Source organism: Erythranthe guttata, chromosome 14 (assembly GCF_056151865.1).
Source record: "Erythranthe guttata isolate IM_541 chromosome 14, IM_541, whole genome shotgun sequence".
Classification (NCBI taxonomy): Eukaryota; Viridiplantae; Streptophyta; class Magnoliopsida; order Lamiales; family Phrymaceae; genus Erythranthe; species Erythranthe guttata.
In genome coordinates, this window is record NC_142546.1 from 20,955,324 (window position 1) to 20,970,896 (window position 15,573).

Here is a 15,573-nt window from a genome sequence, read left to right on the forward strand (position 1 = left end):
ATTATGTTTTTGTTTGTAGGAGTTGGTTCCATGCAGCACTTGCTACATGTCATTTAACGAGGGCATTATATACCGCGCGTGGCGCGGTGTGGCCTCACTAGTACAACTATAAGAATTTCAAATAAACTAAAAACCATTTTCAACTAGTGTCCATAATTATATGTACAACTCGCGTCGATTATATATACATATTAATTAATACTCCGATCAGTTAGGATACACAACGTAACCCTGGATCCTACCGCCTCCACCGTCGCCGGAAGCGGAGCGGCGGTAGAAACCTCAGCCGCTAATAATAGTTTCCGTTTTGTTCCGACAGATGATGTCAATCTTTACCTCTATCATCCTCACACACTCGCACGCAGCTTTGTGTGTGTGTCTTTTTTGTTTATTTAACTTTTTTTTTTTTAAGTCCTGTCCTGATTTTTGTTCTCTCTCTCTATATATATATATATATATATATATATATATATATATATATATATATATATATATATATATATATAGAGAGAGAGAGAGAGAGAGAGAGAGAAATATCCACAACTCGGAGAAAACAGGGATCGAAAATATCCGAACGGATCTAGACCTAATCGAGCAGCTGGAATGGGCTACTGGAAAGCAACAGGATCGGATAAAGCAATTCATGTTTCAAGATAAAATTCAGGTGTGTTTCAAGAACTTAGGACTCTATTAACGCTGAACAAGTACGCTATGTTTTTTACTCTCATAAGAATTGTACTCTCATAAGAATTCTAATCACATTATATATATATATATATATATATATATATATATATATATATATATATATATATATATATATATATATATATGCACACACACGTATATGTTACTCCCTCCAGAAAAAAAATATACATCAGAAATTGAAAGAAAAATAATGGAGTTTCCAGAGCTTCCACCAGGTATTCGTTTCCAGCCTAAGGATGAAGAACTCATCGTTTACTACTTGAAGCCAAAGGTCGACGAACAGCCTGTCCCTCCTTCTGAAATAAACACCGTCGATTTTTACAAGAACGATCCTCAGACGCTAGCAGGTAAATATTCTTAATTGATTTGAATTAACTATTGATCTGATCATGCATGAAAATATTAGTATATTATTCCTGGATTTCTGTTTTTTTAATATTAGGGTTCAAATTAATTGGTACTTTTTCTTTTCTGTTTTTAATTATATATAATAGAAAATGCTCTTTACGGGCTAATAAGTGCTATTTACCGTTCAAAGTAAAAAACAGTTTATCTCTCTAAAACCCCTAAAATTCGAAATTCTCTCCAATTACCCCCCATTCCAAAAATTTCAGAAAATTTTTTTTTTTTCGAAAAATTTCGAAATCAACCAAAATCGAGCTTGGGCTTCGATTTTTTCAGGTAATTTCAACACCTACATGTGTTATATGCAATGGGTAACTCGATTTTGCAACCAATTTCATGTTTAAAAGCCCTACAAATCGATTTGTAGGGCTTTTGAATTTTTCGGATGTTAGAGCCAAACGCCCAAACCGGGCGCTGGCTGCATGAACCGACGCCCACTTTGGGCGTCGGTTCATGCTGCCAGCGCCCGGTTTGGGCGTGAAATGAGTGTTTCAACGCCCGGTTTGGGCGTTTCCCGGGCGAACCGGCGCCCGGTCCAGGCGTCGGTTCGGCCGGGAAACGCCCAAACCGGGCGTTCGATTTAAATATTTTTTTTTTTTTTTTTTTTTTTTTTTTTTTTTGATTTAAAAGAAATATTTTTTTTCTGAATTAAAATAAGTTAGTAAATTTAATATAATTTTATGTTTACAGGATGTCTAATTGGGCGAAAAAATTCGGACTCGGAAAAGGGAAAGGACCCCTGATTCGTCCACCTGCAGATCCGGTGGTGGAGACTACTGCGGAACGGGAGGGAAGGACACATAATAGAAATGTGACTAGTTCTAAACGTCGTGGGGAACGCACTGGTGCTTTTGTACCCCCACGTACGATGATTCAGGAGGAGACAGAGACAGAGGCCGAGCAGGAGATGGATGCACCCATGGATGCATATATGCAGCCGCAGGAGTACGAGTACGATCCACAACTACGCTTTCAGCAGAAGTATCAGTTTCCGGTGCCGGATTTTCCATCCGATGACGATTACGAGGATGTTCCGACTCCGACTCCGTCTCCTGTCCCGATGGGTGGTACTTTCGGTGGTTCTAATCCTGCCTCGAGGTCCCGCACCGCTCCGAGAAAAAAACTTCCTTCTCGACCTTGGATGTTGACCGGTGAGACACCCGGTGGACCTAAATACGCTCACTTGATTCCAAGTTTTGGAGCACATATTGCCTACGACATTTGGGAGGGAAAGGTAATACTTATTAATATTAATAAATTTTGTTTATAATATTTACACTTGTTTGTGGTATACTTATATATGAATATATCTTGAACAGGGACGACATATGGTTAAATTACGGTCGCACGCGAAGTGTACTTGGCCGGGCCCCGACGACGATGATTGTGTCTCACTACTTGAGAGTACCGGCTTGTATCACTTGCGTGATTGTTCGCTGCCTCAGCACAATAACCCATTAATAGAGGCTTTTATTGAGAGGTGGCAGCCGGACACCAACAGTTTTCACATGCCATTCGGTGAGATGACAATTACCCTGCACGACGTGCATTTCATCATGGGTTTGCGAGTTAGTGGAACTCGCCCTAACGTCTGGATGGATAAGGCCGACGCGATCCAGCTTGGTGCGAGAGCTTTCGGAGTCGACCCCGCACTTATGGAGCATTGGTGGTATGGTGGCGGACCCCGGTTAGATGATTTGGAGGTGAAATATGGCGACAATTCTACCTTTCCTTCCGCGTATCGAGTACGAGCATATATTGCATACTTGCTCGGAAAGTTGTTGTTCGTGGATAAGAGTGGATCGAAGGTCAGAGCAGATTTTTTCCCACTGTTAGAGGAAATCAATCTGATTCGCGAGTATTCTTGGGGTTCGGCTACATTGGCCTATCTGTACCGACAGTTGGGCATGGCTACGCGAGCTGAGGCGGCGCAGATTGCTGGATGTCTGACACTATTAGAGGTATTATTATTATTATTATTATTATTATTATTGTTGTTGTTGTTGTTGTTGTTGTTGTTGTTGTTGTTGTTGTTGTTGTTGTTGTTGTTGTTGTTGTTGTTGTTGTTGTTGTTGTTGTTGTTGTTGTTGTTGTTGTTGTTGTTGTTGTTGTTGTTGTTGTTGGTGGTGCTGTTGTTGTTGTTGGTGCTGTTGTTGTTGTTGTTGTTGTTGTTGTTGTTGTTGTTGTTGTTGTTGTTGTTGTTGTTGTTGTTGTTGTTGTTGTTGTTGTTGTTGTTGTTGTTGTTGTTGTTGTTGTTGTTGTTGTTGCTGTTGGTGCTGTTGTTGTTGTTGTTGTTGTTGTTGTTGCTGTTGGTGCTGTTGTTGTTGTTGTTGCATATTTTATTAATTATGCCGTATTATTATTTCCCGTATTGTAGTGTTGGATATATGAGTATTTTCCGTGTTTCCGGCCTCCGATGGTTAACGCACATGTTACGGGAGAGCCGTGGTGTAAACGGTGGCAGGTGATACATCATATTCCTAAGGACGAGGATATACTTGTAGATTATCGTAGACGTCTCGATTCGATGCGTCCGTCAGATGTAAGTATCTATGTGTATTATATAATCGTAGACGTCTCGATTCGATACATCATTTTATATTAATTATGCTTATTAATATATGTGTATTATTAAATGAATGTAGGTGAATTGGACGCCATTTGGATTGGAAGTGGCATCTGAAGTTGGAAAGACGGTTCATCACGGGACTATTCGATGGATGGATACCGTTGAGCCTTATATGCCCGATAGAGTTTTGCGTCAGTTCGGGTTTCGGCAGATTAAACCGGCGGACCCAATTCGTCCGCTAAAAGGTGCTAAGAGGGAGAGAAAAATAGCATCTTACAAGGTTAACTATGAGCCCGGCGATCAGATGTGGAGTATCCCCCACACGCACATGCTTAGTCGAGATTACTATGGTCGGAAGGCGCGTCCAGCTTGGGAGTCGGATCCGGAGTATTTGCCGTGGTATCTAGACCACACTCACGTCCGTGTAGATCCTAGTACCGAGCCGGTTGAGAGAGCGGAGCCATCTGCAGTTCCGGCTATATATGACCTCACCCGAGTGTTGCATCCGTACTTCTACGATAACTTGCCTCCTTCTACTATTCCAGGATATCGGCGTATCCCCGATGACTTCTTCAGGACGATCCAGGACATGTGCGCCCCATTCGCTGAGTATCTTCAGTTGGACCGTGATGATGCCGATGGTCGGGATGCAGGACCCTCACAAGGGCGACATTCTCACCGCAGGCGTAGGACGAGGGATACTTAGGTGTTCAGGACCTGATTTTCGTTTTTTAAGCTAAATTTATGTTTAATAAAATATGTTGTAACCATAACCTGATTTCCGTTTATTAGTGTTCAGGACCTGATTTTCGTTTTTTAAGTATTATTATTATTATTATTATTAGGTTAATAATTATTATTATTATTATTATAACATCATAACATAATAATAATAATAACATACAATGTCAATAGTAACACATTCATTCCAACAAAATAAACAAAACTAAATCAAACACTATTAAGAATATCCCACATTTCACGTCGACTCCGCAACGCCTCTGGTAGATATGCAACACTATTGTTGCTATACCTCGCCCACTGTCTATCAAACGGAGGAAGCGGACAATTGTCATTCATCTTCACGTACACAAAGTGGCTTCCTGATTCAAGAAATAGTATAGTCAATAAAAAAAGAAGAAGATTGGAGTCGATCAACCTTAATCGACTACCAGAGCATAGTCGATTAAGAATCTGCTACTAAAATAACAAATCACAACTGCGAAAAAATGCAAAATCACCTATATATTACAAAAACAAAAAATATACAAACATTATAATGGATTTATACAATTGAAATCAATAAACGAAAAATCCAAAAAAACTAAAAAAAAAATTGAGTCGATCCACCTTAATCGACTACCAGAACATAGTCGATTAGTTTAATCGACTATGAATATGTACGTAGTCGATTAAGGTTTCAGCATGCGCGAAATTCTCTACACACGCCGTTATGCGCCCAATCCACCAAAAAACCCTAAATTTGCCTCTCCATCGTCACCACACCGCTGCCACAATACACTATTCAACCAATGCATAACAAGAATAAAATAAATAAATTAAATAATTCATACAAAAAAACACAAATTAACATTTCAATGTCCAAAAAAAAAAACATAAACGATTCAAGTTATTTGTCAAAACCAACATCAAAAAATAATAAAATAAAAAAAATAAAAATAAAAAGCAAATACCTTCACCAACATCAATTGCAACAGTGATTTTCTCATGCCTCATCCTCATGACCGTCAACCCACAGCGTGGCCAGTCACCATCTTCAACGTCGTCGGTGGAAACCACCGCCGCGAACTACAGATCCATCACCACCCTTCATGCGGCGGCGGGAGGCGGTGACAAACACTCTCCACCGCCACCACCACCATCGGTCGATGTCTTGCTTTTCTTCCGAATTTCAGTCGAGAAGAGAAGAGAGAAGACGAGAAAAGAAGAAGAGAGAACGGCAAAAGAGAGAAGACGAGAAAAAAAAAAAAGAAGAGAGAACGGCAATGGGTTAGGGTTTTGAAGAGATTTAATATTAATAAGGATGTTTTGGGAATTATTAAATAATATTTGGATATAATATTAGGTAAGGGATTTTCTCTAATTATATTTGGGAGGGGGTGTTTCCTTAACTCATTTTCCTAGATGAGGGGTTCTTGCTAATTATCCCTATATGTTTAAATTTTGAACTGTTAAAGCCATGCGTATCTATGTATTAAATTTAGGGGTAATGGCAAATAGGCCCATGACAAGGGCACTTAATTAAAAGAGGGACATCCAACTTTTTTGTCTTTCAAATAAATCCAGCTCATTCAAACTTATTTGAAATAAGGAAAATCCTTTTATATATACCAAAATTACCCCCAATTCATTGAAACCCAATTCAACTCCAATTTCATGATTTACACCCCAATTTAGCCCAATTTCATCAATTAACCAATTTTAACCATAATTTCAATTTTGACCCACCACCACCGGAAACCGCCGGCCGCCGCCGTTGACCGGCGTTGACCGCCGGAGACCGCCGGTCTCTGGCGTTGACTTCTTTTTTATTTTTTTCCTGAAATTTTTTTCCGGCCGGTCAACTGCCGTTGACCGCCGGGTCTCCGGCGTTGACTATTTTTTTATAATTTTGTTTTTTCTTAAAAAAAATTTTTTAATTAATATTACTGTCTTGGCTGCTAAATAATTGTCTCCGACAGTTCGGAGACAATAATTTAACTCTTAATTTACTTTTTTTTTCTTCAAAAATATTTTAATTAATATTACTGTATTCGTTGCTAAATTACTGTCTCCAGCAGTTATTGAACTGTCGGAGATTGTAATTTAACGGTTAATTGAATTTTTTATTCTTAAAAAAAATATTTTTAATTAATATTACTGTATTCGTTGCTAAATTACTGTCTCCAGCTGTTATTTAACTGTCGGAGACAGTAATTTAACTGTTAATTGTCTTCTTTTTTTTTTAATTTTTTTTCTTAAAAAAAATTATTTTAATTAATATTACTGCCTTGGATGCTAAATTACTGTCTCAAAAGTAATTTAACTGTCTTAGACAATAATATTAATAATATTACTGTTCGGAAAAATAATATTCATAATATTACTGTCCCAAACAGTAATATTACTGTCTGAGACAGTAATTTAGTAGCCAAGACAGTAATATTAATTAAAATATTTTTTTTCTAAGAAAAAAAATTCAAAAAAAAAAAATATTCCGAGAGGAGGAAGATCGACATTGGTAATTCTTTCCTTCTTTCTATTCTTCCGTTTTTCTAACTATTACGTGTCTAGTGCCGCGTATTTAGTAGATCGAAGTATACGAGGTGAAATCCGAGAGGAGGAAGATCGAATATCGAAGATCGAAGAATCGAGGAGCAGCACACGAGCCGACGCCGCACGCAATCCCACGCGCCATCCGAAGACAACGCGTGAGCCACACGCGCCGCCGTAGCTCGCCTAGCCGCTGCTGCCGTTTCGCCACTGCTGCCCCGAATTGCACGGATTGGTTTCCGTGGCAATCTAGCTTTGCTTAGTGCGCCTACCTCACGTTTCAAGAGGTAAACTTTCGAATCCATCGTCGTTAGATTCGGTTACGTTTAAATTAATATATGCATGTTCGTATTAGTAAGATAATTGTATGATTTTATGTGACTACATGAAATTGTTTATTTACTGCGAACATGATTATTTGATTTAAACGCGAGCATGCTAGTTGATTTAATTTCGATTAAGTAATTAAGCATGTATGTTGTTTTTAATTTCGCTGGAAGCGCAAAGGTACGCAATTTATTGTTTTCAATTATCGGGCATGTGTTTATGTGTTTTAAATTTGTTTAAATCGCATAAAATTTTTGTTTTCCGCTGCGTACACGTGTCCGATTCCCAACACGTCCTTAGGTGTAACCGTGTGTGACTCATTTACGAAAATTCGCAATATCGAGCTTATCACTAATGTATAAAATACAGCCTTCACTTCTTGCGGCATATTGGACGCGGAGAAGAACTCTTGATAGAATTTATGCGTATATGCCCAATTGGCTAAACGGTCTGCTACCATATTCTTTTGGCGAAACACATGTGTTATCTTATGTGATGGCCGAAACTCTTGCATACAAATCCGATACACTTACTCCAACTCCCAAGCAACTCTTAATCGTGTTGACCGCTAGAAAAGAGTCTGTCTCAAGTACTACAACCAAGCCAATCCCTAGCGAATGACACAGGCGAAGACCCACGGCCACAGCAAAAAAATCAGCGAAATTATTCGTTCATCTTCCAAAGAAAGTCGAAAAGCTTGAAATAATACAACCTTCTGAATTGCGAATGATGCCCCCACCGGCAGGGGCGTACCCATGCTTATGGCTGGGGTGGCCCCCGCCCCCCCCCCCCCCCCCCCCCCCCAAGATTTTTTTAAGCTGTTTTTTTTCCTTTTTGGTATCTATGTATTAGTTAATGCATTTTCGCCCTCCCAAACTTTTAATTTTTGCCCCCCAAACTTTTAATTTTGTACACTTTAGTCCCCAAAAACAATAAAAAAATTCCTCTCTTAAATTACCCCTATATTTCAGCCCCCAACAAAACCCCCATGGGTCCGCCCCTGCGCACCCGTGCACATCTCGTCTTTAGCCGACCCATGTGTATTAAGTTTGTATATTCCCACATTAGGAAGCTCCCATTTATGCCATGTGCCACGCCTAACCACTACTTGTTGCCCGCAAATTCCTACGGCCGCCAGCTGCAGGAGTTGCGACTACGTGGACATTTGGCGAGGGCTGTGAACGATACCCAAGTATTGTACATTATGAAGCACACGTCGGCATATATATATCAACCGCCGTCATAAGTCCGCCTTCGTAAACCACCTTACACCTTGAGATCTATATTTCTCGAAAGATATGACAAACTACCGCTGCTCGAACCATGACGTAACATGAGCGAGTCTTTGGTTTCGGCGTCCATATGTGCAGTGCGTGTTTAACTGACGCAAAAACCCGCGGAATTTTGAATAATAGACTCAAGTGTGTGAGTTATAGTTTATGACATGCAGGTGTGTGATTTATAATTTATGACATGCACGTGTGTGATTTATGATTTACTGTCTTCCTTTTTAATTGAAAAGAGATCAATCAAATAATGATTTGTTCTAATTTACTTATTTGCTATTGTGCTATTTTTTTCTCAATTGAAAAGATATTAATCAAATAATTGATGTGTTTTAATTTATTTATTTGTAGTTGGATGATTGTGTTTTGTGTCGGATTTATAAGAAACTTCCTCAGGATCCTCCGACGAAGAAACCGAGCAAAATGAAATCCGACGAGGATCCTTCGACGCTGACTCCGAAAAAATTGAAATCCATGAAAAGCGACGACGTTTTCGATCCGGAGCACATTTTCAATCCGGAGCACTTGTCACCAACAGTATCGATGTAATCAATAGTTTTGGTTTTTGTTTATAGTTGGTTTTGTCTATGTTACAGATAATGAATTGAGATTCTATTAGTTTCACATTATTAATTGTTTAATTTTTTCATTATTAATATTATTGTTTTTTTAGTCAACTTATTTTGCATGTTTTTTTGATCAATTTCATAGTGTTTGTTTCGATCAATTTCATAATTTTAGAGAATTGATTTTCTTAATTTGAAAGCCATTAAAAATTTAATTATTGTGATTTTAAAATATCTATCTTCACTCATAATTAGAATTGGATAAGTATTTATTTTCCAAATAAATAATAAATCATTAACTAAACTATGTAATCAAAATTCAAGATAAAGGTGTGTTTCAAGAAGTTAGGACTCTATATTAACGCTGAACAAGTACGCTATGTTTTTAACTCTCATAAGAATTGTAATGACATTGTATATATATATATATATATGTATGTATATGTTACTCCCTCCAAAAAAAAATATATCAGAAATTCAAAGAAAAGTAATGGAGTTTCCACCAGGTATTCGTTTCCAGCCTAAGGATGAAGAACTCATCGTTTACTACTTGAAGCCAAAGGTCGACGAACAGCCTGTCCCTCCTTCTGAAATAAACACCGTCGATTTTTACAAGAACGATCCTCAGACGCTAGCAGGTAAATATTCTTAATTGATTTGAATTAACTATTGATCTGATCATGCATGAAAATATTAGTATATTATTCCTGGATTTCTGTTTTTTTAATATTAGGGTTCAAATTAATTGGTACTTTTTCTTTTCTGTTTTTAATTATATATAATTGATTTGAACATATGTTCTTTTTAGGATTGAATAATCTTTTTGAACATGCATGTGATGCTACGTGAAATAAATATACCGGCTCTTTTTTTTAGGGTTTTATTCTAACTTAGATTCTTGTATTGTTAATTAATAATTTAATATCCTCTGTTAGATTCTTATACATACTTTGCATGCGTATGTATTTGTGTGATTATGTGTATATCTGTATTTGTATGGTGTAAATAAATTTAATGGTGTATCTCACCGGATGTAAAATTAACATTATTATTTATTATTTATGCAGATGAACATCCTTCTCGACTCGGGCAAAAGGAATGGTATTTTTTCACGTATCGGGAGAAGAAGTATCAGAACGGAAAGAGGCCTAATCGATCGGCTGGCAATGGCTTTTGGAAGGCCACCGCAGCAGATAAGCCTATACACCTTGATCAGACGAAACAAATCATTGGTTACAAGATGACTTTAGTATATTACGAAGGAGATCATAAATATTCACGAAAGACCAATTGGATTATGCACGAGTACAAGTTACCTATTGCAGACTCTACTACTAAAACAGAAAAACTCCTAGAAGATGAGAATGATATGAGGGTACGTGTTATATTTTGGTTATTTTCAGCGTAGTCGTAATTTTTTTTTTCTCTTAATTTAAATAATTGAAGCTATTTACTGATTGTCGATCTATTCCCGATTAATTATTTGCAGTTGGACAGTTGGGTGATATGCCGAATCCACAAGAGAGAAACAAAGTCGAACAAGGCTGAATTGGACGACAACAACACACATGTTGCGTTACCACCACCACAAGAAATGGATGAACGACAACCCCAGCACCACCATCAGCAGCTGCAGCAACAGATGGACTATCAACAACAACAACAATATAATTCTTTTCCACTAGTGGACGAATTTTTCCCCGAAGACGACATATACTACGGCCAAGACGGTTTCGTCCAACAACTAGACGAAGGTTTCCAACCGCAACAACAACTAGACGAAGGTTTCCAATCGCAACAACAACAAGACGAAGGTTTCCAATCGCAACAACAACAAGACGAAGGTTTCCAACCGCAACAACAACAAGACGAAGGTTTCCAACCGCAACAACAACAAGGCGGTTTCTTCCAACCGCAACAACAACAAGACGAAGGTTTCTGTTTCTTCCAACCACAACAAGACGAGGAGTCCGAATATATAGCTAGCTTATTACAAAATTTTGTCTAGTTAATTAAATTATATATGCATCTTCAAAATTGTAAAGTGACGCATTTTTTTTTAATGGATAAAGCCAATTGTTTCATACACATATGTCCTCAGTAAAACAAATAGATATCAATGTTGATATTTCTGATAAGGTAAAATTTCAAACACGGACCACTGTTATATTTTTATAACATGCACAACTTTGAAAGTTATATTTTTATAACATGCACAACTTTGAAAAATAATTTGAAATGGGAATTGACATGCAGCAATATTGGTTATTACTTATTTGTTATACTATTTATTTATTATTAAAGATTAATTAGTAGTTATATCTTAATAATTTTTTTTAATGTGCATTCAAACTTGGGTCAAGTGATTTCACGATCTCTGGCTCCATATGTAGGCCACCAAATTAATGAGGGGCAAACAATAATTAAGAGATATTAATTTTGTTCTTTGATGTAATTGCGCTAGCTAGGGGTAAAAGTCGGGTGGATTGGATCAGAAATAGCAATTTCGAAAAATTTCGAAAAAAATTCGGAAGTACAAAATTAATTCAAATTTTGATTAAAAATTTTCGGAATTTTAAAATTCATTCTAATTCCAAAAAACCCGAAATTTTTGGGATTTTGATTTTTTTTTCGGAAATCACATAAATTTTAAAATTTCAAAGCATAACGGAAATTTCCATAATTTATCAAAAATAAGAACATCAAGGTCAATAAAAGTAAAACTAATAAATGCTAAATTTTAGTTAAAAATAAATAAATAAAAATAAACCAAATATCCAATAAAACTTCTAACAACAATATAATATGTCAAAATCCTAAAACAAAACTTAAATCAAATTAATGTTTCGGAAAAAAATAAAAACTTAAAATAAGTATTTAGAGTATATATTATTTATAGGTTGTATTTTTCGGGAAAAAATCGAAGTTTTTTATAATTTTTATTTGAAGGATATTTTTGACTTTTCAGATCAAAAGACATAGAGGTTTTAGCATCCGCATCCGGCACCTCTGTGTAATGTTTAATGGCTAAAAAAAACCCTATGTTAAAACATTTAGCACATACCCCTTGTGTTACAAAAGGCCCATACGAGCTGATCGTGTGATGCACTCGCCAAATATACGACTGGGGCTCGACTTTTTGATGTGAAAAGACCCAAATACCCTATTCATTATAAATTTTAAAAATAAGCCCTAAATAAAATTTCAATTTTTTCAATTCAGTCCCATGAAGTTTCAGAAAAGCCCTCTTCTCCGAAGTCGGGGACTGAATTGCTAACCAAAAAAAATCCCAAAAACATCTCCACCGCTTCTCACCACCCCACCACCACCACATCTTTCAGATCTGCCTCCAACAGCGGCAAGCTAGTAGTTAAAAAAATGTTTTAAAAATGAATAATCTAATTTATTTATGAGTAACAATGACCCACATGCCACATCCACTTGATTTAGATAAACAATGTTGGGTTTGAGAACCGGCGCTCGTCTCCGCCGATCTCCTCCACAAACCACCGTTGATCCCCCATATATGTTTCCCTCTCCGGTTCTCCTCATCCATCAGAATGTCGTCTTCCGATTCCAATTCAAATCCCGACCAAATCATCCTCCCTCGAGCCAGTTCTCCACATCTCCGCCGGTCCGGTTTTCCGATGCCGGTCCAACTATCTGGCCTTCACCCAAATTCGACTTGTTGACTTGCATACGTGATGAAGAAGATGATGCTGACGCATTTTTAAGTATTTTATATATTTTTTGCTTTATTTTTTAATTAGGAGTAAACATGTCATTTCAATTAAGTCAACCTTCTGAATTGCGAATGATGCCCCTAGTACTCGTGCACATCTCGTCTTTAGCGGACTCGTCGTATTAAGTTTGTTTGTTCCCACATCAAGAGACTCCCATTTATGCGATGCGCCACGCCTTACCACTGGTTGTTGTCCGCAAATTCCTACGGCCGCCAGCTGCAGGAGTTGCGACTTCGTGGACATTTAGCGAGGGCTGTGAACGATACCCAAGTATTGTACATTATGGAGCACACGTCGGCATATATCAGCCGCCGTCATAACTCCGCCTTCGTGTTGCGATCCATATTTCTCGAAGGATATGACAAACTACCGCTGCTCGAACCATGACGTAACACGAGCAAGTCTTCGGTTTCGGCAGCTTTTTTATACACATCTTGACACAATCGGGATTCCCCTAGCTGCTATACGAAGATCAACCGGGATAGCATGGTGCATAATTTTCTACATAAAGCCCCGCTAGTTTTGGGCGGAACATAGTTGAGCCATATCCGGCAGGCCCATTCTTCTCCACGTCCGATGTTCCGCCGATAATTGTAATACTCTTTGGATGAGAAGTGCCCGTTTGCGTAAGAGTAAATATGAGTCTGTCCGACAATTTTCGACAATTGAAGACTACACATGGGTGTTTTTTGCAAAAAAACTCACATTGATTTTGTACTCATGAGACACCAGGGGTTTCCATCGGACTCGTATGCCGCTTTTAATCGACGTTCCACTAAATTGATGCTCTAAGGGGTATGTTTCTGCTTTACTGTCATACCAATATTCATTGAATGGATATGATGATGTATATTGATTATTGCAATATTGGTTGAAACGCTCTTCGTAAAATATAGTTGAGCAACAGCTTTTTCATATTTTCCAACAAGAATGGATAGTAAGTCCGACTAGAATTAACCCACGTTATGAGTGAATGTTTTGCACCTTTAATTTGTCCGGTTATGAATCTGATGTTGCACATGATCCAACACTTGGAGTTTCCCCTTGCTCATTTTCGTACAATTATTCAAACTTAGTGTTGAGTTTAGATTTTACGATTAATACGCTTACTTTACGTGGATCTTTTGTTTAGATTTAATTATATTTGTGCTTTAATTGATTGATTTTGTGTTTTATAGGTGAAAAAAAAGAATTAGGTGTCCATGAAGGAAAATAGATCAAAAAGGAAGGAAAAAGTTGCAAATAAGGAAATAAATCATATTGGAAGAAGGAATCTCGCCACAACTTTGGCAGTGTCCACCATTTTAGGGGTGTGCACGGGTCGGTTCGGTTCGGTTTTAGCCAAAAACCGAACCGAATATATCGGTTTTTGTAAAATAAAAAACCGTGTATGTCTGTTTTTTATCGGTTCGGTTTCTTTCGGTTTCGGTTCGGTTTCGGTTTTTTTCGGTTCGATTTCGGTTATTTTTCGGTTCAAGTGTCAATATATACTCAAGTTGTGCAAACAAAAGAATACAATTACACTTACTTTCACAACTTACTAATGCAATGAAAATATAAAATCTTTAATTTCATAGGACTTAACGTAATTTAGATGATGTATTATGCTTCATTTTTTTTTTCCTACTTTCATCTACCACATTATTAAAACCATGAACTCAAGTAAATTTTTACATACTAAATTAATAAAATACAATGTCTCAATTTATGAACAAATGCTTAGAATGAGATAAGTAATTGAAAGATAGAAAATAAATATTAGGGTAAAATAATACATATATTATATAAAATGAAGTCATTTTATAGTTTCGGTTCGGTTCGGTTTTTCGATTCGGTTATTTACCTTCCCACCATACCGAACCGAATAATTCGGTATTTCAAAAATAAAAAACCGTACATGCGGTTTGCTATTCGGAACGGTTTAAAACGGCTAGGTTTTTCGGTTTTTCGATTCGGTTTTTCGGTTCGGTTTTTCGGTTTTTTTGCTCACCCCTACACCATTTCGCGCATATCTCTCTCATAAGAACTCCAAATCAGCTGATTTTGGCGGCATTGGAAAGCTAATTTCAAGGGCTACAATTCTTATTTACACAATATTCCAAAATTCGGACTCCAACATGGCGAAAATCGAAGAACAAGTCCTGATGGGGGAAAGTGGCCGAAATTGATTCCTATTAGGTTTCCACTACTTCCTTATCAAGAAAAGCCTATAAAACCAACAAGTCTCTACACCATAAACACGAAATTTGACACCACAAACGCGAGGAACGAAGATCAACGAAGACTCAAGCATAGTTTTTCTTATTTAATTTATTTATTTTATTTTCTTTATCATAAGAATCACGAGTAGCTAAGTCTTTATTTCTAGGATTTTATTTGGAACCCTATGTGGGATTTATGAACCTTTTTTTATGATTTTATGCAAGTTTTAATTCCGGATTATTTCTTCTACTTGGTTTATTAAGTTCATGAAACTGGCCACTTTATGCGCTTTTATGTTATTGTTAATCGCATGAATCGGAAGATCGGGTTAATAATTAGAACTGTGGTAGAAGAGCATTTGTGGTATTAACATAGGAATATAGTTAATCTCTTAGGTAGCCATTATTGAGATTTGTGCTTAATGTTGTGTTCTAGAATTAATTGCATAGGAATATAGTAATTGAATCTAGAGTATTAGAATCGTAATACACGCG

General features: G+C 37.2%; 1 protein-coding gene across 1 annotated transcript; it reads left to right on the forward strand.

Moving 5' to 3' along the window:
* The first annotated feature begins 9,624 nt into the window (after positions 1 to 9,624).
* On the forward strand, positions 9,625 to 10,542 carry LOC148765415 (NAC domain-containing protein 68-like). Its single transcript, XM_088812800.1, has 2 exons — positions 9,625 to 9,772; positions 10,202 to 10,542. Exons 1-2 carry the CDS (start codon positions 9,625 to 9,627, stop codon positions 10,540 to 10,542), a joined length of 489 nt encoding a protein of 162 aa, XP_088668926.1.
* The last annotated feature ends 5,031 nt before the right edge of the window (positions 10,543 to 15,573 follow it).